The sequence below is a fragment of the Cebus imitator genome, unplaced genomic scaffold (genome assembly GCF_001604975.1).
Source record: "Cebus imitator isolate Cc_AM_T3 unplaced genomic scaffold, Cebus_imitator-1.0 Scaffold130, whole genome shotgun sequence".
Taxonomy (NCBI): domain Eukaryota; kingdom Metazoa; phylum Chordata; class Mammalia; order Primates; family Cebidae; genus Cebus; species Cebus imitator.
Genome location: NW_016107445.1, coordinates 4,204,757 through 4,228,004, shown reverse-complemented (window position 1 = coordinate 4,228,004; position 23,248 = coordinate 4,204,757). Strand labels below are relative to the sequence as shown.

The 23,248-nt window shown below is 38.7% G+C and overlaps 2 protein-coding genes across 8 annotated transcripts in view; one reads left to right on the top strand and one right to left on the bottom strand.

Moving 5' to 3' along the window:
• Nucleotides 1–23,248, bottom strand: part of MCM9 (minichromosome maintenance 9 homologous recombination repair factor) — a 145,410-nt gene that overhangs the window by 98,717 nt on the left and 23,445 nt on the right. For 5 of the 7 annotated variants that reach the window (XM_037742949.1, XM_017541070.2, XM_017541066.2 and 2 more), the window contains 2 exons: nt 19,684–19,809; nt 18,044–18,163 (listed from right to left, as the gene is read on the bottom strand). In XM_037742949.1, the coding sequence (XP_037598877.1) occupies nt 18,044–18,163; nt 19,684–19,809 (246 nt within the window). Of the gene's footprint in view, nt 1–1,871; nt 2,585–18,021; nt 18,164–19,683; nt 19,810–23,248 lie in introns of those variants that run through there. The other 2 variants (XM_017541071.2, XM_017541072.2) reach the window with 2 other exon arrangements.
• Nucleotides 148–15,477, top strand: ASF1A (anti-silencing function 1A histone chaperone). The gene is made up of 4 exons (XM_017541073.2): nt 148–700; nt 6,895–7,010; nt 11,942–12,118; nt 13,713–15,477. The coding sequence occupies exons 1-4, from the start codon at nt 592–594 to the stop codon at nt 13,923–13,925; spliced, it is 615 nt and encodes a 204-aa protein (XP_017396562.1). The 5' UTR covers nt 148–591; the 3' UTR covers nt 13,926–15,477.

Here is a 23,248-nt window from a genome sequence, read left to right as displayed (position 1 = left end):
AAAAAGCGTTAAAACAAAAAACCAAAAAAACAAAAAACGCCAAAACACCTCATACGAAACCAACTCGAGGGGCGGGCGTCGCCCGGATCGCGCCCTCTCGCCGCGGCCACGCCTCCCCGCCGCGGCCACGCCCCCGCCGCCTCTCTCCGCGCCGCCAGCGGCGGCCTCCGCGCGGGCCTCCCAGCCCTTATTCCACTCACTTTGTTCTCCGCCTTTGTCCTAATCCACACCAGCAGGTGGAGCCGCAGTTAAAGTTTCCGAGTCCATTCCGGGAGCGGGAGCCCATCTTGCTGGCTGCCGAGGCACTCGCTGGAGGAGGAGGGTCAGAGCTCGGGTGCAGCCAATCGAGGGCAACGCTGCTACTTATCAGAGCAGAATGGGCTGTAGTTTAGTGAAATAGGAAAGCTGCAAAACACTGTGGAGTGCTCCCGTGTAAATAAAAAGAGGGGAAAAAAAAGTTTCTCAAGTCGCCACTGCACGACGTCGGGCCGGCGCTGGGGCGGGGGTCTGCGCTCTCCCGGGCGGCCGCGCGCTGGACTTTATTGTGCCGCAACCAGCCCCAGTTCCCATTGTTTGTGTTTTTTTCAAAATATGGCAAAGGTTCAGGTGAACAATGTAGTGGTGCTGGATAATCCTTCTCCTTTCTACAACCCGTTCCAGTTCGAGATCACCTTCGAGTGCATCGAGGACCTGTCTGAAGGTGAGTGCGGCGCCCGCGCACCCGGGCTGTCAGTTGCGGGCTGCAGACGTTGAAAGTTTCCCGGGCCCGGCCTCGCACTGGGCGGCCGTGCTCGGCGCCGGGCGGCCGCGGGCTCCTCTGCGGAGGGAAACTTGAAGTTGATGGACGACGGCAGCCGAGGCGCGCGCGGCGTTCCGCCGCAGCCCAGGCGCCTGCCGGGCTCAACTTGCGAGGAACTTGTTTGAGCCGAGGAGCGGAGGTAGCCATGTTGTCAGCTTTGTCTGCGGGCGGGCAGCTCAGAGACCCGCACTCGCGCCCGCGCCCGCGGCGCCGCCGGGGATCGCGCGGGGCCGGCTCCACGACCAGCCTCCGCGACCCTCCGGGCCCGGGCACGGAGGCTGGGAAGGGAGAGGCTGTGCGTGTAGTGGCGCCGGCGAGTTCGGAGCGGAGCCATCTTACCCCGAGTCGAGAATTGGGCCAGCGACCCCGGCGCACGGCGCCTCCTCTTGCCCCGCCGCCCGCCTGCCCTCCAGCCCCCGGCGAAAGGCAGGTAGTCACTCTCCAGAGCTCACAGTGGAGTCGCCTCACACTCCTGGCTGGCCATGCCCGGCCGCTTCAGGGAGGAGAGCGAGGCTGTCCTCGCGCTGATTTCTGGCTCCCTCGACCAACCAGCAGGGGAGGCGGGCGCAGGCTCGGCCCCTCCGCGCCGCGGGCTGGGCGCCGGCGTTCCCCGGGGGCCGCGGGTCCTGTTCGGCCGGTCCTCCTCGGCCGGCGCCTGGGATGCGCCGGGATGCTGGCGCTCAGGCTCCCCAACCAACGTGGACTCCTTTCCCCTAATGACGAAAAGCTAATCTCAGGAAGAGAAATAAGAGCTGAGCTAGGAAGTTACATTTAACCTAAGAGCAGAAATTAGATACTTTAATAATTTCCAGGACTTAATCTTTGCCTTTTAAATAGTCTGAAGGAAGACTTTCTTCAAGAACGTGTTGAAATCTAAAATAACTCCACATCCAGATACACAACACACCCTGAACATAAAACACAAACGTAGGCTAGGAAATTAAGGTAAAATACTTAGTCCAAGAATTCTTGGTATTTTTTCTACGTATGTTCCAAGGTCTTAAAAATACCAATTTTAAAATATGTGTAGTAATATTTAGAAAGCTAAAACGACAATTATCTTTGTTTTTATTTTACTAAAGTAATTCAGTGCTTAATTTGCCAGTTTTGAAGGGGAAAAAGTTTAACTTCATCGATGAGGGACATCTTTGAATTAGAAGTATATTTTAAAAATGCATTGAAGATGATTTGGCTAACCATAGCATGTAAAATTTTCATTTTAAAAACTAGTTTTTAATCTCTAAAATGTATATATCTTACGTGAGGCGTTAACTTTATAAAAACAATATATATTCATTGTAATAAACTTCTAGAAAGTTGTACAGGCATATATAAACAGTTCCCTGTATTAAATGCCTTCCCCTATCTCACTCCTTTAGGTAATCACAATTATTACTTTAACATGTGCCCCTGTTTTTTAAGACCTATGTAGAGCATTAATACACATATAGGGCAAATTTTAAAAGATAATTCATTTATTAAAATAATTTCAAATAGGCCATTGATAACATTAAGGGTTATTTTTCTTATTACTCTGAAGTCATCTGATTACTTTCTTATGATACTGCTATTAATATAAGCATTGCAGCTACCAGGCCCATTTTTCACCCCCAACAGTCAGTAAATTTTTCTTTTTTATTGCCAATTGCATATAAAAACAGACAAAAGAAAAACCATTGGTCAGTCCATTCCAAATTATACCACAGTGTTCTTCAAATATACCACCAGAAGTTATTCAAATTACAGGTATTTCTCAAGTGATGCCTTCCATTTTAGGAATCAGCTCTGAACAAAGAAGATAGATGACTCAGGATGTCGTTATAGATGAAACCAGCCATTCATAGAAGCCAAAACATGTTCCATTTTTAAGTGGGATCCATTCAGATACCAGCTGAATCACATCAGGGTTTTACAGTACTGGTGTCAAGAATATACTTATTTCCAATGATATATTTCACTTCCAAGTCACCATTACTATTTAGTATTTTAAAAAATATTTTAAGCTGAGTCATACCAAAGCTGCAAAGGAATCTTTCAAAAAGGTGCCATGCCTGTGTACTCCACCTAGAGGCTATGTGGATTTAGGAAATTGGGTTTACTTAGCAAAGGCTTCTTATAGGTTCCATACTTTTATATTATAGTTTTTTTTAAAAAATTCTGTTGTTAAACTATAGAAAAAAATTTTCTTTTAAATGAGACAGGGTCTCACTCTGTGACTCAGGCTGGATGGAGTGCAGTGGTGCAAACACAGTTCCCTACAATCTCAATCAGCCTCCTGAGTAGCTGAGACCACGGTCAATGTGCCACCACATCGGGCTAATTTTTTAATTTTTTGTAGAAATGGAGTATTGCCATGTTGCCCAAGCTGGTCTCAAACCCCTGCCTCCCAAAGTTTTGTGACTATAATCACTGCATCCAGCCCAAATTATAGAATATTTTGAAAAGAATTTTCTTTATAAGTTACTTTGTCTCAAGTCTCAAAGCAGAGTTTGGCCACCATTTTTCATACTTTTATTAATAGCCCCCAAACATTCACTCTCCTAGAGCTGCCCTGTAGCTTTGCTTCAGAAAAAGCCTTGAGGAATATCTGGTCTTAAGATAATTTGGTTCTAATATAAGGCTTATATCAGGAGTTAAAACATCCTTTAAAAATGAGAGGTGCTGAGGCTTTAATGTTTGAGAGATAGAAGACCCTGGATGTGCTTGATGGTCACCATGGCCTATACAAGTTTTGATTGACCATCCTGCCATTCTTAAGTTTACATCTTCATTACAGCTACTCTCAATTGAATACTTATATACTAAAATTGAGCATGGTGCTTCATACTTTCCAACTTCAGCTTGTTCTAATTCCAAAGCCTAGATACTTTGCACTAGACCACAGGTCTTCCCAAGTAGTGTAATTAGCTAAAAATTTCCTTGATGACTTCCCTCATTCACTCACTCTCACCACAAATGGAAATACTTTCAGGCTGGGTAAATCATTTAATCATGGTTACCATGATTAAATAAAACAATCAGTTACCTTTAAAATAAACGAACAAATTTCAACTGAGAACTTATGTAAAACATCTGACCTTACCCTTCCTCCCTCAAATACAGGGGGCAGAGGAATGACATGAAAGCTGGGAAGCTGGGTTTAAAAAAAAAAAAGAAACTTATGCCAATGTATAAAAAAAAAGTACTGAGCATGTAAAACTCAGTAACTATAGCAAGCATCCCATAAACATAAAAATCAATGTACAAGTGCTCCCTGAGTTGCAGCCTGTTCTTGTTAAGCTAGATTATCTCTTCATTGCTTCTGCCCTCACTTCCCCTGCAAATAAATTCCCTATTCCACTGCTAATTTCAGAGCTAGAAAGAATTGATCTTCCCAGTTAGATTTTTGGAAGAAGCCCGGGGTTTGTAGTTACAGAGGCATAGCTTGGATTCTGATTCTTTGATGTACAAACTGTATGAATTTGCACAGATTACTTAACCTCTCAGAGTCTCAACTTTCTTATTTGCGTAGGGATAATTTGATTCATATGATAAAGCTGTTGAGGTTTAAACAATAGGTATGAAGTGGCAGGACTAATGCCCAGTATATAGTAGATATTTTCTAAAATAGGTGTATTAGTTATGGCTGTGTTCTTATGCCAGTCCACAAATGCCAATTTATACCACTTAGGATCAAGGGCATTATATGTAGTGGTACAATTACATATGAAATTAAAATTTTATGAAAACCTTTTGTGTGTGTGGGGGGGGGGCGGTTTTGTTTTGTTTTGTTTTGTTTTTGAGGCAGTCTCATTCTGTTGCCCAGGCTGGATTTGTGGTGGCACAATCTCGGCTCACTGCAACCTCCACCTCCTGGGTTCAAGCGATTCTTGTGCCTCAGCCTCCCAAGTAGCTGGGATCACAGGCATGTGCCACCACACCCCCCTCATTTTTGTATTTTTAGTAGAGATGGGGTTTTACCGTGTTTGCCAGGCTGGTCTCGAACTCCTGACTTAAAGCGATCCAGCCACCTCAGCCTCCCAAAATGCTGAGATTATAGTCGAGAGCCATTGCCAGCCACTCTGGTAATTCCTAGTGTTATCCTCACTTAGGTAGTTTAGTACTTTTCACACCACTTTCTTAAAATAGTTTCTTCATTTGGCTTTTGGGTCACCTACCTCATTTTGCCACTTGTTTTGTAACTTACTTTGTTTCTTTGTCTTATTGTCCTCTTATCTTTGGAGGGCTCAAATCTCCCTAGAGCAAGCCCATCTATTTTTAGGGCTTTACATATCACTGACAGTCTCCAAATTTTTATCCTGCCTATTCAGTATCTCCACTTAGATAGCTAGCAGACATCTCAAATATATCCAAAATGAACTCCTGATTGTTTCCCCACCAGAGTCATCCCCATGCAAAAGTGGCTCCTGTTGCTTTCATCTTCAGAATTTTATCTAGAATGTAACTTTTGCATAGCCCCATGGCCTCAGGAGGTCCATGCCATCATAATTTCTTGCCTCAATTGTTGAAATAATTGTTTCTTCTCTTGCTGTCTTACATTCTGTATTGAACACAGTAGTCAAAGCATTCCTTTTAAAATGAAAGTTGGATCCTGTCACTGCTCTGCTGAAAACCCTCTGATGGTTTCCCATGCCACTCAGTGTTAAAGCCAGAGTCTTTATGATGGCCATGAAAACTGCATAATCTGGCTCTCTGCGCCCCCCCCCCCACCCCCTTACTTTCATTCTGCTCCAGCCCTGGCCTCCTTGCTTTTTCTTGCCAAGCATGCCCTACCTCTGGGCCTTTGTATTTGCTGTTCCCTCTCATGAGGTACTCATATGGCCTGCTTCCTCTCTATCTCCATCAACAGATGATCTCAGATGTCAGATGCAGAACCCTGCATCTGGAAATGTGCTGGAAGCTGGAAATATAAGTGGTCTAGGTCTAGGACAAAGCCATGACATAATAGGTCCTCAGAAATACTGACTTAATAAGAAAAAAATAAAAACTTAAAGGAGCTTTCAGTTCAGTAGATTATAGTTTATAATACAATATAAATAAGCAGTGCATTACTATTTCTGTTATCAATTTAGGGAACAAAAATATCTACACAGTTACACAAAAATGGCAACACATGGTGGCACTAACTAGATTATAATGAGTGACCCAGAAACTCACCCTTTGGGAGTGCTTGTGTAACAGTGTGGTGTATGCAAGAGGCAGGCCCCACAGTGCAAAATACCCAGAGAAGACGAAGAGGTCTTTCAGAGATGATTTGTATTACACAGTTGTCTTCCCTCTACTAAATAGGAGTCTCCTCCGAAGAGTTCTACTCATGTCTGGGTTCATTTCACAATACATTATAAAACATACTCAAAAAAACCTGCTCTATTGAATTATATGTAATGCCTTGGTTTACCTGAATGTCTTACCCTCCTGCCTATCTACACTGTGTATAATCTATTACGTGGTATAAAGATGTTGGTTTCCTCTTCCCAATTTAAAGAATGTTTGACACGAGGGGGTGCCATAAGGAAAAAACCCGACTATTGTCCTTTCACAGTTGATGAGCTGAAGCCACTTCCAAGCCGTAAGGGAGGTTTTGTAGTAATTTTTCTGCTTTGGAGCTCTGTGATGATTTGGATCTCTACAACACAATATAGGGCTGCCCTTCCAAAGTGTGTTGAGGAGGGCATTAAAAGATAACATACCAGAAAAGGGGGATTCCATAGCCAAATGAATTTGGGAAATGCTGGAATAATGTTACTAATGTTCTTTACTGAAGGAGGTCTCAGAAAACTTACTATGTCAATGTGCTTTATGAATCCTCGAGACAAGGTTTACAGCATTTCCCAAGTGTTTGACTATGTTATCTTGTTTGTGAGGCACTGCCCAGGAACTAGTGTTTCACAAGAGTATTTTAAGAAACTCTGATATGTATGAACGCTGGTAAGAACTTTGTAAGGAGCATTTCACTGTCTTTCTGGATTTTCTGCTATAAGAAGCCGATTGTAACAGCCAGTAAATGGCCAGGTGGACATTAAAAGGGTCTTTGATGTCATCTGGTAATATAATTACTGAATATGAAATAATTCTTTGGTTTTTTTTAACCCTAGACTTGGAATGGAAAATTATATATGTGGGCTCTGCAGAAAGTGAAGAATACGATCAAGTTTTAGACTCTGTTTTAGTGGGTCCTGTTCCTGCAGGAAGGCATATGTTTGTATTTCAGGTAAGATTAATCTTGGTAAATGTGTGTGCCAAATATGTTTCAAAATAGACTATATTACCTATTATCTTAAAACCCTTATCCCTTTCCTTTGGGTTAAGTGACTCTGCTTCTGCTGCATTCACTTTTAATCTGCTTCCATCCTGTTTGGGTGGTATGTCACAAAGGAACTCTACTTCCTGGTTTTATATGCTGATAGATGTTAATGTGATGTTTACTTTAGGGAGATGCATAGCCTACAGTAAACCTTTTACTGTATCATGGCACACAGGGTGGTAAATTTTGGGCTTTTCCTGTGAATAGCACCTCAGTTATCAGTCTTCCAGGGTGGCTGTGTAGCAACCCAGAACATGGATTCAAAATACATATAACTGGCGTTGTTAGTAATATGCATCTTCAGTTTATGGTTTCAGCCACTATGACTGATGATGATGTAACAAAAACAACTTTATTTCAGCATAATCAGTAGTTGAGCTCAGTTAAGAGATATGTTTGGTGGATAGAGATGTGTGATCTTGGGTCACTAGAATGACATTCCAGAGTTTACTAAAGCATCTAATAATCTACATTGTCTTATAGAGGACTACTTTTGCAAATTTTACTACCCACTAGTTATTTGGGAGGAGAAGTTCTACTAATAAAGATTATGTTCTTAGATACCACTTTGAGTATTTGGATCTATACCAAGGTTTTGGACATCGTCTTCTATATTCAAAAGTGTTACTTCTTTTAATCCACATTAAACTGCTATATAAAACCATTCAATTATTCCTCAGCTATGCATGCTTATTTGTAAGGGAGATATTTATAACAGACAAAAGAGTAACTAGCCCTAGGTTTTTTAAAACTACTATTAATTTCTGTTACAAGTACTTCAACCCAAAAAAGTCGCATCAGTTAAGTGGAACTCACTGAAGAGACTTTTAATCCAGAAAGAAAATCTAGCTATTTCTATCCCTGACCTCTGTTTCTCACTTTGCAGACAGGACCAATTTAAATGAATACCCTTGGTCAACTAATCCCATCAGAAACTGGCAAAGAATTACTTAGACACATGCCATCTCTAGAGCTGCTACCTTTCCCTCCCCTCTCCTAAATATATTAAATATATTAATTAAAAGTGCTGTTAAAGTTGTATGAGTGCACAACCCTACAAAAGACATGGGTAACAGAATGCCCTGTTCTGTAGGAGGAAGTACTGCAGTTACAGATATAGGTCAAATCCCGACACCTCTGCTTATTAGCCATGTGTGACTTTACCTCCCTAACTTCCCTTAATCACTCCAGTCTTCTATAAAATGTGGATAATATTCTATCTCATTAAAATGTTACAGGGAATAAAACAGTACAATCACTGATAAATAGTGCCCTATTCCTATAGTTAGAACTACATTTTTATTCTCTTAGCTTCTTGAAATTGTTTTACAAAAAAGCAGGACTTGATATGACCCACAGGCTTAGGGAACCCATACTTTACTGATAATTCATGATACAGTAAAATAAACCAGGGTTGGCACTGTACTAATACACCTTTTTTGCTACTATAAGAACTTACAGATAAATGCCTTGTTATTGAAACAAACCCTTGAAAATCTTTTCTTTGTGTTATTAAGAATACTCCTAAGTTTTTGGCTCAAAGTGCTGTAGGAAAAAATTTTATTCAAAAGTATTTCCTACTGGTGATCTTCATGTAGTTTTACCTTGGTATCAGTGTACATGTTGCCAAAAAGAACAGAGGAGGCACAATGTATGTTCAGCCTAAAGGTTTTATAAAATTCACCATTATCAACAGAAAGACTAAATTACAGCTTTTGTTTTGTGTTTTTAAACTGCTATGGTAATCTCCTGGTCTGCCATGATTTTGCCTCTCTAAATAGTTAAACATGTCTTTCTTCTGAGTGAGTCAAAGGCTAGCAGGAAGATGTCCAGACATCTGCCTCGTATTGCCAGCCAGAGTCAAAACAAAGATCTCTGCTCATCACTTCTCCATCCTAAATTATTTGAAAGGCCTAGAAGTTTCTCTACTCAAATTTGCTCAAACTGAATCTTTTTCAAATTTTAAAATGCTTTTAAAAATTGTTTTATATTTGCAACAAATTTTAAAACAGAAACATGCCAAGAACCAATTTACTGAAGGGAAGGGAAGCAATGTGGAGGAAGAGTTCTCATAGCAGTGCTGAACTATTATATATTTCCCATTTCCACCCACTTCCAGGTATATTAGAATCCGTTTGGGTGCAGTGGAAGTAATCTAACCCCTCTGGGCAGGGGTGCATAGTATCTCTAAGACAAATAGCATATTCTCAGGGACAAGGGTGGCTGTTCCTATCCTGGTGTCTTTCAAAAGAGATCATAAACCCCTTCAGGGCAGGAACTGAGTTACCAAAGAATTCCAAAATACTAAGTGCTCAGTGCTGAGCCACACATGATATTGTAAAGATGAACTGGATGGGACTCCTTCCCTGGATAAAGCATAGCATCTAGAAGAGAAGACTGAAGAATAAACATATTTAGATCATAGGACATACATTCTTAGAGGATTTGTGACAAGAAATATCTGCACATAAAAAAGGAATCTATTGATTCCACCTTCTGAGTTAGAAAGGGCTGGCTGGGTGCGGTGGCTCATGCCTGTAATCCCAGCACTTTGGGAGGCTGATGCAGGCGGATCACGAGGTCAAGAGATTAAGACCATCCTAGCCAACACGGTGAAACCCTGTCTCTACTAAAAATACAAAAAATAATTTGAATCCAGGTGGCGGAGGATGCATTGAGCCGAGGTTGTGCCACTGCACTCCAGCCTGGTGACAAGCAAGACTCTGTCTCAAAAAAGAAAAAAAGAAACGGCTTCACTGAGAATACACTCCCCCCAATTTTTTTTTTTTTTTTTTTTTTTTGGAGAATAGGCTCCAAAAAAGATTAAAAGATGAATTTTTCAGGATGTAAGAGAAGGACCTTTCAGGCCAAGGGAACAATATGTTAGAGGCACAGAGGGTAAGAGATTTCTTTTTTAAATTTAATCGTTTTTGTTTTTGTAGAGCTGGAGTTTCGCCATGTTGTCCAGGCTGACCTCAAACTCCTGGGCTCAAGTGAGCTGCCTGTCTTAGCCTCCCAAAGTGCTAGGATTACAGGCGTGAGCCACTGCGCCTGGACAAAGTGTGAAAGATTATCACCACGTTTTAAAGAACCTGTGTAATTCATATGTCTGTAACAAGGGTGGAGTTAAAGTAGGTATGAATGGAGATGTTGGTTGGAGGCAAACTGAGAAGGGCCTTATCACTGAACTTAAAGAACTGGGATTTTATTTAAAATGGAATACTCCTCTGAGGGTTTTAATAACCTGAGGTTTTAAAACCAAAGAGAAAGTAACAGATCTGTATTAATGCAGGTAGCAGTGCAAATGACAGGCTAGAGCTGGGGAAACCAGTTAGACAATTTTAAGCAATATTTCAGATGGGAGATGACATGAATTCAGCCTTCAGAAATGAAAACTGTGGAGACTGACTAGATGTGGGAGATAAGGGGGTGAGGGTGACTCAGGTTTTTAGCCTAGGAGACTAAGTAGCGATTTTATACCTTTTTGTATCATCTACCTGTAGTAGGCATACAGTAAACATTAGCCTTCAATTTTCCGAAGCTATGGCATTGACTAAAGTGTTCATGTAGGCCCAGGAATATTCCTTGGTCCCCTGGCAACAAACAGGTAAGCCAATTCACTGGGTCTTGATGATCCATTTACCACCCAGATGGCTGCTTCAGATGCCTCAGCTATCCCTGCCAGTGTTCTGCATCCTGTGGCTGCTTCCATCTGGTTGTCTCATTACTATCCTGCATACTACCGTGGATGGGGCCCTGCCCTTCGCTTATGCTCCTAGTCTAGTCTAACTTGCTTGATTTACTTTCTGCATTCCTCAAGGTTCACCTTAAAATAGTTTGATTTAAAACAAGGTCTTTGATGTCTGCCTAAAACAATCTTTACCTTTGTTGGTTACTACATTATGTGTGGTTTAACCAGCATATTATATTGTAGAGTCTAGATTATTAATATTTTTTGAAAATCTGCTATGTAGCTGTTTCCATCTCATTTTCAATTTTTTTTGAGACAAGAGTCTTCGTTCTGTCACCAGACTGCAGTGCAGTGGCGCTATCTCAGCTCACTGCAACCTCTGTCTCCCGAGTTCAAGTGATTCTCCTCCCTCAGCCTCCCTGGTAGGTGAGACTACAGGTGCGCGCCACCATGCCCAGTTGATTTTTATATTTTTAGTAGAGTTGGGGTTTCACCATGTAGGCCAGGATGGTCTTGATCTCTTGACCTCATGATCTGCCTGCCTCGTCCTCCCAAAGTTCTGGGATTATAGATGTGAGCCACCACACCTGACCAAAGGTTATTTTTTACACCTTTCTTTATTGTACCGAAATGTGATGTGAGGCTGTTCAGTTTTATACTAATTTACTGTTAGAATATCTGTGGGGGTGGTTGAGTGGGTATGAGAATGTAAGTATCCTGGGTTGAAGAGGGAAAATGGTATAATAAACATTTGCTGCCAACAGGCTATGAGGAGCTAATTTAATACTTACTAATTTATGTCTGAATTTTATGACTGAAAAGGTTAAAATCGGTTACTGACTGTAAAGGTTTTATAATGAGTATTGCATAATCCCTCATGAACCACCATGCAGTATAACCAGACTTTCTTCCTTCTAGAAGTGTAGTCATGCTTTCAAGTATGAGGGTCCTTAGATACACTGTGGCGAAACATGAACTGTCATTTCTAGCTTATTATAAGTCAGTCAAAAATAAGCATTTGCCTTCCCAGTATGATTTTCAAGTTTTTGTTGCATCTTCAACTGATGGTTCTAGGTAACTGAAACTCCAGTCTGGCCTGCCGCTAACAGCCTTTTGTGTGTGTGTCTTTCTTTTTAAATTATTCTAGGCTGATGCACCTAATCCAGGACTCATTCCAGATGCAGATGCAGTAGGTGTAACTGTTGTGCTAATTACTTGCACCTATCGAGGACAAGAATTTATTAGAGTTGGCTATTATGTAAATAATGAATATACCGAGACAGAATTAAGAGAAAATCCACCAGTAAAACCAGACTTTTCTAAGGTAATGTTCTTACTATTCCTTTTTAACTACTTTTACTGTGCAATTTTTAAAGCAGTTGCTATTGCAGTTTCATAGTACACTATTAAAATGGCTTTGAGACAAAATAAATCTGAGGTCCTTATGCCAACTGGGCAAACTAATTATTGTTCTATTACCATGAATGACTTCAAATCCTACCTCCAAATGAGTCATTAGTAATTAATGTGGGCAGACACCTTGAGCATCTCTGACGGTTTAGAAAAATCAAAGTACCTCTTTTTCTTTTTCTTTTTTGAGATGGCATCTTGCTCTGTTGCCTAGGCTGGAGTGCAGTGGCACAATCTTGGCTCACTGCAACCTCTGCCTCCCAGGTTGAAGCAATTCTCCTGCCTCAGCCTCCCACGTAGCTGAGACTACAGGTGTATGCTACCACACCCAACTGATTGTTGTATTTTTAGTAGAGACAGAGTTTCACCATGTTGGCCAGCCTAGTCTTGAACTCCTGACCTCAAGTGATCTGCCTGCCTTGACCTTCTAAAGTGCTGGGATTACAGGCATGAGCCACTACACCCGGCAAAAGTACCTCTTGTAAGAGACAGGATATTTTTTATGGCTTTCTGTATAGCTTTTCCCATATATCATGATTCTGTTCATTTCAACCTTTAGGACATATAAATTTGTTTTTGTTGTACTGATTATTCAACAATGATATTTCTGTGTGTAACTCTTCCCAAAATTGTGAGAGAAGTTTTGTGTTTGTTTTTCCTACGAACATGGTTATCTTAAAACACCTATATGCTTTGCTTTATCTGCTATTCTTAGAGGTTAGACTAACGGTCTTAAATATTTCTGGTAACTGAAAACAGCTTAAATTCTGAGAAGCTGAAATCTATGATTCAGCATTCTTAAAGATATTTAGTCCTTTCTGATTTTTCACTGGGAATATAACAGTTTGGTAACTGGTGATTTTGTGAGAGTGCAAAGTAAATGAAGTTGAACATGACACTCTTATCTGCCAGACCATGCCAGAAAAATTACATGGCAATAGAATAGAATTTATTTATCCTTTCTGATAATAAGCCAGCACCATATTTAACCCTTGTTGTGGTACCTTCCATTGATCCAATTTGTTACCTCTAAAGCACCTTGTATAACAGAAAAGAAAATAAATAGGACTACTGTTTCTAAGAATGAGCCATCTTTGAAAGGTATAGGAAACCATTAATAATAAGTTGTATTACTATTTCCTTTAAAACACGTCAATCTAAACAACAGAGTATCTTGTTAAATAATGCATCTTCTAAAGCATTCACTTTCAAAAAAGAGGATTCTTTTAGAAAACAGAAGTATAGGAGTTAAGTAGTTAAAGAGCCATATGAATCCCCTCAGATTCTCCACATCTTGTTTCTGTTCATCTAAAATAACTTCGTTTCTACAGCCCTAGTCCTTACGTCTTATTATTTATATTTAAAGTACTTTATTTGAATTATACCTTTGTATATGAAGTTAGCCTTTTTAGGAGTACTAACGTGAACCATTTTATAAGCTCCTATTTTGCATATGGTGATCTAACTTTCTTAGTGTTTACCATCTGTATGTTTCCTTTTTCCTCTAGCTTCAAAGGAATATTTTGGCATCTAATCCCAGAGTCACAAGATTCCACATTAATTGGGAAGATAACACAGAAAAACTGGAAGATGCAGAGAGTAGTAATCCAAATCTACAGTCACTTCTTTCAACAGATGCATTACCTTCAGCATCAAAAGGATGGTCCACATCAGAAAACTCACTAAATGTCATGTTAGAATCCCACATGGACTGCATGTGACCACCTACCATCCCTTTAGTACAAATTAAGCTATTAAAAATACACAGAACTATTTCCCTGAAATTCCGTAAGTACATAGTCAAAACAAAATGTGAAGAATTTGTTTAAAAACATCCTGTAGAAAGTTTATAAGAAAACCAGTATTTGAACAAATTGTGGAATATAAATACAACTATTTTTAAGTAATTTTTTTCTCTAATGTGTTATTTTATTTGTTCTGAAACTAATCTGATTAAAGCATATATATTATTTTCCTCTCCTTTATATGTAATGAAAGGACTTATAAAGAAACATGAATCATTAGACCAGGTTGTAAAGATGTCTTAGCCTCCCGGACAAAATCTTTGGACCACTATTTTACTGGCCTTTGAAAGAACAAAGTTTACTTCAACTAAAATGTTTCTTCCTGTGAAGACATACAGTGTCATTTTAGTTTAAGGGTCAAATTTCCATTCTTTTTTGCCATGTCCTTAAAGAGAGGATTTGAAATCAACTATGTGCTACCAAAAACTTTAGGATCCGATTTTCCAAGCCACCTTCAAGCCTCTTACGGCTACTCTTATAGTTCATGTGATGCTGGACAGCATTTGGTTTGCTTTGTAAGAAAATAACAAATGTGGCTAATTGTTTATAAGGTCCCCTGGCTATGGTTTTTGTTTTTATAACAGAGTTTAGAACATCAGAACGTTGCTTGAATCATGTATCATTACTGCCCAGTGAATTCAAGACCAAATACAACATTGGGAGAAAATACAAACTCCTTATGTTTAAGAATAAGAGATTATAATGGCTCAAATTTATTCATTTGATTTCTAAAAATACCACGAACTTTAAAAATTCTTTTAACAGATCATATTATTGGCAGTATTTATATAAAAACCATGGATTTAGAAAGGTATATTTAGCTTTATCCTAATAGATACGGTACTATTTTGGAAATATATATATTTTCACACCTGTAGTACTCTTCCCCATTTCCTCTGACACTCATGCAGAATGAAATAAGGCATATTTGTGGTTCACATACTCTGACAGCTTTTCCAACAAGCTTTTGAAAAGCAGTCTTGGAAAAGAATTCATTAAATGGGCTAAATAACATTTCTTTTTCTTTGAGAGTTAAGACCTTCCTTAAAAAGTTTCTTACACTCCATAAAATTAAGAGTAGAATATTTTCATTATTCTTGCAGCTAAGCAAGACAGCCATATGATGCAGGTTATGCAGTGCCTTCATATCTAAAACTTTTATACTGCACTTTTTAAAGCTTTTTTGTTGAGGAAAGGAAAAGGGCATTTGTCTAAATACGGATTCTGAGTTGTATATATTTCCTATCATTCCAAAAAAGTGAATTTGTGAAGCAAAGTTTTGCCAGATGTTAAACTTTGAATTTAATATACCAGATTATTAAAATATTGTCCATTAACTAGTTCATAGCTTTTAAAAGTAAAATACTTCTGACTGTTAAATATATATAAAGAAAATTTCATTTGTCTAATTGCAATTAAAAGAAAAATGTTAAAATATTAAAATGAAAATAAAAGCATTACTTTCCAACAAAGAGCTCAGTGGTTAATATAATAGGAACAACATATGTGCTTATTAGAAATAAAGCATATATAAAGCCATATCACCAAATAAAGCAACTTACTGCTGAGTTTTTATTCTGACTAATTATAACAATCTATTTGTAGTGACATCAAAGGGTTAGGTTTTTATATCAATTTATAAATAGACAACCAATTTTCACTTAAGCTTGGGACGTGGAAACCATTACCTTTTGTTATCTTAAATTTTATCACTCTAAGAATTTTTTAAAATTAATGACTGAAAAAAGATTTAGAATTCAAACATTAGAAACTAAAAAACTGTAGCACATAGATTTTTTTTTTTTTTTTTTTTTTTTTTTTTTTTTTTTTTTTTTTTTTTTTTTTTTTTTTTTTTTTTTGTTTTTTTCCTGGTCTAGCCTCAATTACCAATACTATATCCGAAGAACTGTTTTCTACCCTTTTGGCCATAGTAAATATCAGTGTCCTGAGAATATAAACATGAACCAATGACTTATGCCACTAAGGAGATAGGTGAGTAGGATGGAGGCATCAAGCATGTTATTTGGGCTGAGAAAACATTCCTGAAGTCTGAGGAAGTACGCATGCATTTGGCCATCCAAAACCTTATACAATTTTAGGTTCCCATATAACTATACCCTCTAATTTTACAATTTGGGGTTTCTAGCTTTCCTAACAATGTCTATCAAAACTTTTTACCATAATCCATGGTACAGAAAACTTAGGGCCGGGTACAGTGGCTCATACCTGTAATCCCAGCACTTGGGGAGGCCGAGGCAGGTGGATCACTTGAGGTCAGGAGTTCGAGACCAGCCTGGCCAACATGGTGAAACCCTGTCTCTACTAAAAATACAAAAATTAGCCTGGTGTGGTGGTGCACGCCTGTAATCCCAGTTACTTGGGAGGCTGAGGAAGGAGAATCGCTTGAACCCAGGAAGTAAAGGTTGCAGTGAGCCGAGATTGTATCACTGCACTCCAGCCTAGAGAGCGGAGCAAGACTCCATCTCAAAAACAAAACAAAACAAAAAACAGCATGACTCTAACAAGTTAAAAATTTGTATGAAAACACTCTTAGTGCACCTTTACTATGTAGTATTCTGGTTTTTTTTTTTTTTTTTTTTTTTTCACTTTGAAAGTGCTGGTTTTGATCCACTGAATAGACTTTCATGACTCTCTAATGGGTTGCAATACACATTCTGAAGAAAGGCTACTCTGGCCTTTTGGGTAGACCAGAAGTAACAACAACTTTTCCACAACTCTAAAATTTATATTCCCTATACTTGTTTTTCTCTCATATTTGGATTATGATCTTTGCATTAAAAAAGAGGAAATATACTAATACACTTTTACACTAATGCACTAATCCAGTGAATCAGCAGCAATTTACTTTCAAACTGCCCAGATAACTGAAATTACCAGTCATTCACTAGATAGCTTGGACTCATTTCTTGACACTCTACATAATTACTTAGGAAGCATTCTGCATAATTACTTGGGGAAGCATCTTTATTTGTTATTGGTGTCATTTTATACAGAACTCTAGAACACTGGGTCATATGGATTTAAAATGCATGAGAAATGTTCTTTATATATTCCTGCCAACTTCCCCTTCCACTATCCTGAAGTTTGTCTACTCTTTTTCAATTCCAAAAATCCATTCTTGTCGATGGTTAATATACTATTCAGTTATATTTCAAAATATAACTGAGACCTACTTAACAATAGTTTCCCACTTATATAGGACCATTAATGGGCCATTTTCTGTTGTATGATAAATTTTAAAGTATTAGTTTTTCATTAGAAATTTGAGCATTCATTAGGCCAATGGAAGTTATCTGATTCCCTTAACAAGTAGCAAACATTTTTAAAAGGTGTGAAGCCAAGGGTCTGTTTTTAGAAGGGCAGAAACATTACCCAATCAAAACTATAAAAATACAAAATAGCATCAAACATTTTTCAAAATAATTTTTTTCTAAATTCCCGAGGTCACTTTATTTATAATCAAATCTTTACATTCTATCAGCAAAGGCTTTTAAATGTACTTGGCTAAAGAATCATTACAACTTTTGAATGAAGCTCTACATTGCAATGATGGAAGTATATTTTCCAAATACTAATAAACATTCTCTCCCTAAGAAATTTCAGTAGGAGCTACTGTTCCCTATCAGATTTATGAGCATAAAAATGCCTTAAGCTCTATGCCATATTTGGTAAAGTGAATATCCCCCTCTTTAGTTTAACATTCTGGTTGCTGGGTCTTCATAAAATGCCAGATGATACGGACTTTTTCCTGCGTAAAATTCTGAAGGTAATCACTAGAGAATGAGAAAGCTATGAATAGGATTGTTCAAAACGAAGATGCAAAGTGAAGGTGGAGCTCTCAAGATATTTTCTTAGAGCTACCAAAATAATATTGCATATTTCCTTCCATTTTTAGCAGTAACTCAAAAATTAGCTTGAAATTTATTCTATTATAGGTAGTTTTTCATTAGAAAAAAACCATCATATTAACTTCTGAAGTAATATTAAATACTTGAAATTATCACATAGAATACCTGCACTAGTAGATCCAATTCCTGTGGTCAGTACAGATCTTGGTGTAATCTTTGCTGCATATTTGAGGAATTGAGATTTTCCTGTGCCAGGATCCCCAACCAATAAAAGATGAGATTCACCTAGGAAAAAGCAAATATGTGAAGTCTTAGATTTCCATAAAAGGACCCATGAATAAGAATAATTAGAAAATGATCCATCTGGAAGGCCAACAAATTTTATATAGTATTTTTACTGTGTACACATGGTCGTTTGAGAAAGGATTTAACTAGAAAATCTTTAGAAAAGTTAGCTGTCATAAATATAACAGTCCCTAATTGATTACTAAATGTGACAGAACATCTGAATTCTATTAATAAATTATGTGCTATTTCCAGGTGTTCAGCCCTATGTTTAACATTTTTAAAAATATCTGAGGCCAGGTGCAGTGACTCACACCTGTAATCCCAGCATTTGGGAGGCCAAGGCAAGAGGGTCACTTGAGCCCAGGAATGTGAGACTGGTAAGACTCTGTCTCTACAAAAACAAAAAGTGTTTGGCTTATAAAGTTTCTGATTACTCTATTTTAAAACATCAAACTACTATGATTAAATGTTTGCATACAAGTCATAGAAGCATTTTATTCTATTTTTATTTCAGCACTTAGAAGTATTAGGGATTTTACAAGCAAATGACTTATAATTCCAACAGTTAAGTGAAGACCTTTTCATTTATGAAAATTTTAGTAACTTAGTGAAATACATATCTTAAAATAAGTACTGGTTTTACAAATGTAACTTAAATAACATATGCATATCCTGTGGTTCATATGATTTCACTGACCAAACAAGCTTCTTCAGCAATACTCAAGTGTTTCCTAAATAAATTAAACCCCTATTTAAGCTCAACATTTGGCAGATTGCCTTTCAAAACAGGTGATCAAAACATATAAGTACACCTTATACTTACTATGCTACACTGTACTATATGGTTTTCAAGTCCCTACTAACAGCCTGATTTATAATAATGTCCTTTTAGTCTTTTGGTTTAATTTTTGGTTATTATGGCCCATACACAGGGCCATAATAACCTGTATGCCAGACTCTGGTTAAGTGTGTTAGCTGCAAAAGAGCTTTCTGCCATCTGGACATAATTATACACTTAAGAGTAATCTTTTCTTGAAGGTGTGACCTGCAGCAGCACCCCATGGCAGATGGCACATTTGCTATCTACCAGCAGAAGGGGAATCAGCAGGCAGATGACTGAGAGCAGCAGTCTAAGAGAAACACAGTGACAGCCACAGATGGAGAGACACTGACTGGAGACATTAAAATGCACTATTTCTAATCTTTTTCCTTTTGAAAGCAGACTGGAGAGCCGACAAATATACAGTAATAGAAACAAAGATTTTATTCTGTGGCATCCTTATAAGCTACAGCAAATGTATATGCCATTGAAAAATCTAACTTGTTTCAGTCTTTCTAGAACTCTAGAAAGTAGCTTCTGATATATAGATGCTAGACTATGTAAGAGATATTCAATTATCAGCTTTATAAGATTACTATGGGAAAATAAAGTCCAACAAGCAGTTTTTATTCAGCAAAGAAAAAGTTCTAGCTTCTCTCCTTGCATTATTACTCAGAATTTCTAAACAGGTACTAACCTCTGACCCGTGTTCCTGTAGCATCAGTCCTTTGAATCCCACCAGCCAGCACCATGGCCACAGCAAGCTTTACTAGATACATTCCAAACACTTGAGGGCACAAGCTAGCCAATATTACATTCCTTCCTAGGAAAAGCAGAAAGATCACAAGTCAGCAATAACTTTCAAGAAACTCCAACTGAAATTTCCCTTCCTTTCCTATCTGACCATCCTCATTTAAATATACTCTGTTATGTGAAATGATCAAGAGGTCCAATTCCAAATGACTAACAGGATTAAGGGAGGAAATAACTTTGCTTTGATTCAAAAGGTCCTTTTTTTTGAGACAGGGTCTTAACTCAGTCACCTAGGCTGGAGTGCAGTGGCGTGATCATAGCTTATGCAGCCTCAAACTCCTGGGCTCTAGCAATCCTCCTGCCTCAGCCTGCAGAGTCATTGGGACTACAGGTGCGCAGCATTACGTCCATCTAATTTTTTTTTTTTTCTGGAGCAATGTGGGCTCACACTCCTGGGATCAAGCGATCCTTTCCTATCGGCCTTCCAAAGTCCTGGGATTACCACCCAGCACTTAAGAGTAGTATGAGCCACTGTATGTACTTTCTATGTGATAATTTCAGTAAAATTACTCGACTGCCTAAATAAAAGGTGTTACATCTCAGAAATAATGAATCAGATTGTACAAGTCAGTAATCTTCAAATATAGAGGTAGCTGGAGCTCATGAAGCTTCTCCAAAGATATAAGAAGAAAAGTAAAAATCCACCCTTCAAGTCAACTCAGCATTTGCTCCGAGCAGTTTGGTAAATGGTGTTTTATTGTTTTGTTTTGTTTTGAGACAGAGTCTCACTCTGTTGCCCAGGCTGGAGTGCAGTGGTGCAATCTCGGCTCACTGCAACCTCTGCCTCCTGGGTTGAAGCAATTCTCCTGCCTCAGCCTCCTGAGTAGCTGGGATTATAGGCATGTATCACACCAGCTAATTTTTGCATTTTTAATAGAGATGGGGTTTCACTATATTGACCAGGCTGGTCTCAAACTCCTGACCTCAGGTGATTTGCCCACCTCGGCCTCCCAAAGTGCTGGGATTATAAAATCTAATTTTTATAGTACATTCTGTTTTATCTGGGACAAAGTAACAGGGCCATCAAGGCATTAAGAAAATCACTGCATAACACAACCCTAGCAGTATAAGCATGAGATCTTGAATTCTTCTGATCATGTGCTTTAAATAAAAGAATATCACTATTTGGGGTTCTGTTTTCAGAAATATCAATGCACCAAATCTGTGAATTTGCCTATCTCATCCACGAATAAAGCAGGTATTTCATTCAGTCATTGGCCTAATCAACGTACAGAATTCCAACAAGCCATTCCTGAGCCTTTCCACGACTTACAGCCCTATAAACAAAGGCTACTTTTTGTAATGAATCAAAATTGATTCAGCAGCAACTAATCTATGATGATGTAGCCTGGGATGGCATAAATGGTAAAGTTAGAAAATGTTTTAGTAAAAAGGAACCCAATTTAGTAAATCCAGGAAGTTCATTGCTTGCCAGAAGGAATCCTCTGTGTTTGGAGGTAGAAAGCCTAGAGAAAAGATCAGGAATCCAAGCAGATAACAAGACTTGACAGCAGGTAAGTAAACTGACCAGAATCTAGCGATTACACATGGAAGGAAAAAGAATTAGCTCCAACAAACAGGTTCAAGAGTAGGCAAACTGGTCTGCGAGTTACATAAGCCAAAACTTAGAGCCAGTTTTACTGAGGAACATGCTGATGGGAAGCATATCCCTATGGTAAGAGCACAAGTTCTGGTGTCATGTTTGGATTCAAATCCCAGAGCTATTAATTACCAGCTGTCTTGACCTTGGGCAAGTTTCTTAACCTTTGCCTCCATTTCTTATCTGTAAAATTGGGATTATAATGGTATCAACATAGCATTGTTGAGGATCAAGGGAGTTAATAAGTGTACAACACATAAATAACTGGCATATAGTGGGAACTACTTAACTGTAACTGTTAGCTTGTGTATCTTTCTGATCTCAAGATTTCCTCACACTGTAGTCAACACAAAAGACTATGAAGGTAGGACTGGGGTCCTAGAGAGAAGCAAAAAGGAAGGGCCATTGTCCTAAATTTGTTGTCTAAGTTGAAAAGTTTGATTCCTTGGATCATGGCAGCAGAAGCTCTCATGGCTGTATCATGAAAGAAAATGCATTAGCACAATACTACCCCCATCTTCACCTCCCTCCCAGATTTCTAGTTCTAGACCATGTCAACAATGTGGCAAAGGCCTAGTTATCTACTCCTGTGTGGCTCTCAGTTATCTCCATGAAGAGAACTTAGTAGGCCCTTAAGTAATCTCAGACTTAAGTCAGTCACCCCCAAAGTAGGCTCAGATGGCCCAAAACACTCCAACCCCTGCATCTGGGTTTCTAACATCTAAACACCAGAGTCAGGGAATCCCTCAGGTTACTGCAGATCAGAATAAGGCCCCTAGGTTCATCCTATCTAGTATCCACAGGATCAGGTCTTAAGCAAGTCAACCTCCAATTACTGAGCATTGAAGCATTCTCCAACTTTAGCAAAATAAAGACGTCCTACTGGATACAGCTTCCCAACCTCACCTCTCCTCCCTCCAACACACTCATGAACACTCCAGAATGGAGGAATACAGTGCACTGCTGCTGGTCTATAGGAAACTAACAGAGAATCCATTCATACTAACAAAAGAAATATTGCCTCATTTTCTTGCTATCTTCCTACTTATATTTGTCACAAGATTATTATATTTACTTCTACCTTTTATCCAATAAATGGCTCATGCAACAGTAGCCTAATTAAAACAAGACAGATTCTTTAATTGCCAGCACAAAGCACATCTGAAGATCTAGTTAGAGTATCATACGATGGCCTTCCCTTCATTAAGAGGCAGAACTGAGCTGTGACACTGTAATAAATAAATAACAGTGGTCCAAGGAAGAGTTACAAATGTTTAAAAGGATCAAATCCTAAGAAACCATTTTCAGGCTGTTCAGGCTGGGTGTAGAGTAATCTCAGCACTTTGGGAGGTGGAGGTGTGAGGATCACTTGAGCCTAGGAGTAACATAGTGAGACCCTGTCTACTTTAAAAAAAAAAAAAAAAAAAAAGCCATTTTAATTTTTAAAAAATCACTTAAAAATGTATGATTCTTAAAGTGCTTGTTTCATAAATCTATAACGTAGAGAACTTTTGCTTCTTTCTATACAGATGAGATAAAAAAAGATCAGGAACTACTAATGTGCTATACACTTATGCAAAAAAAAAAAAAATCCCATAAAATAAAAGCAAACTGTCCCTATTTAGGCAAATGGAAGGCTTATTATTGTTTTTTCGTTTTTGTTTTTTTTTTGAGACAGAGTCTGGCTCTGTCACCCAGGCTGGAATGCAGTAGCACAATCTCAGCTCATTGCAACCTCCGCTTCCTGGGCTCAAGAGACTCTCCTGTCTCAGCCTCACAAGTAGCTGGGCCTACAGGCACACGCCACCACACCCGGCTAATTTTTTTATTTTTAGTAGAGACGGGGTTT

Bases quoted from the DNA above. Each gene is read 5' to 3' on its own strand.
- ASF1A (XM_017541073.2), top strand. From the start codon at position 592: ATGGCAAAGGTTCAGGTGAACAATGTAGTGGTGCTGGATAATCCTTCT. The intron at 701-6,894 runs GTGAGTGCGGCG...TTTTAACCCTAG, and splicing joins CATCGAGGACCTGTCTGAAG to ACTTGGAATGGAAAATTATA. The intron at 7,011-11,941 runs GTAAGATTAATC...AAATTATTCTAG, and splicing joins GGCATATGTTTGTATTTCAG to GCTGATGCACCTAATCCAGG.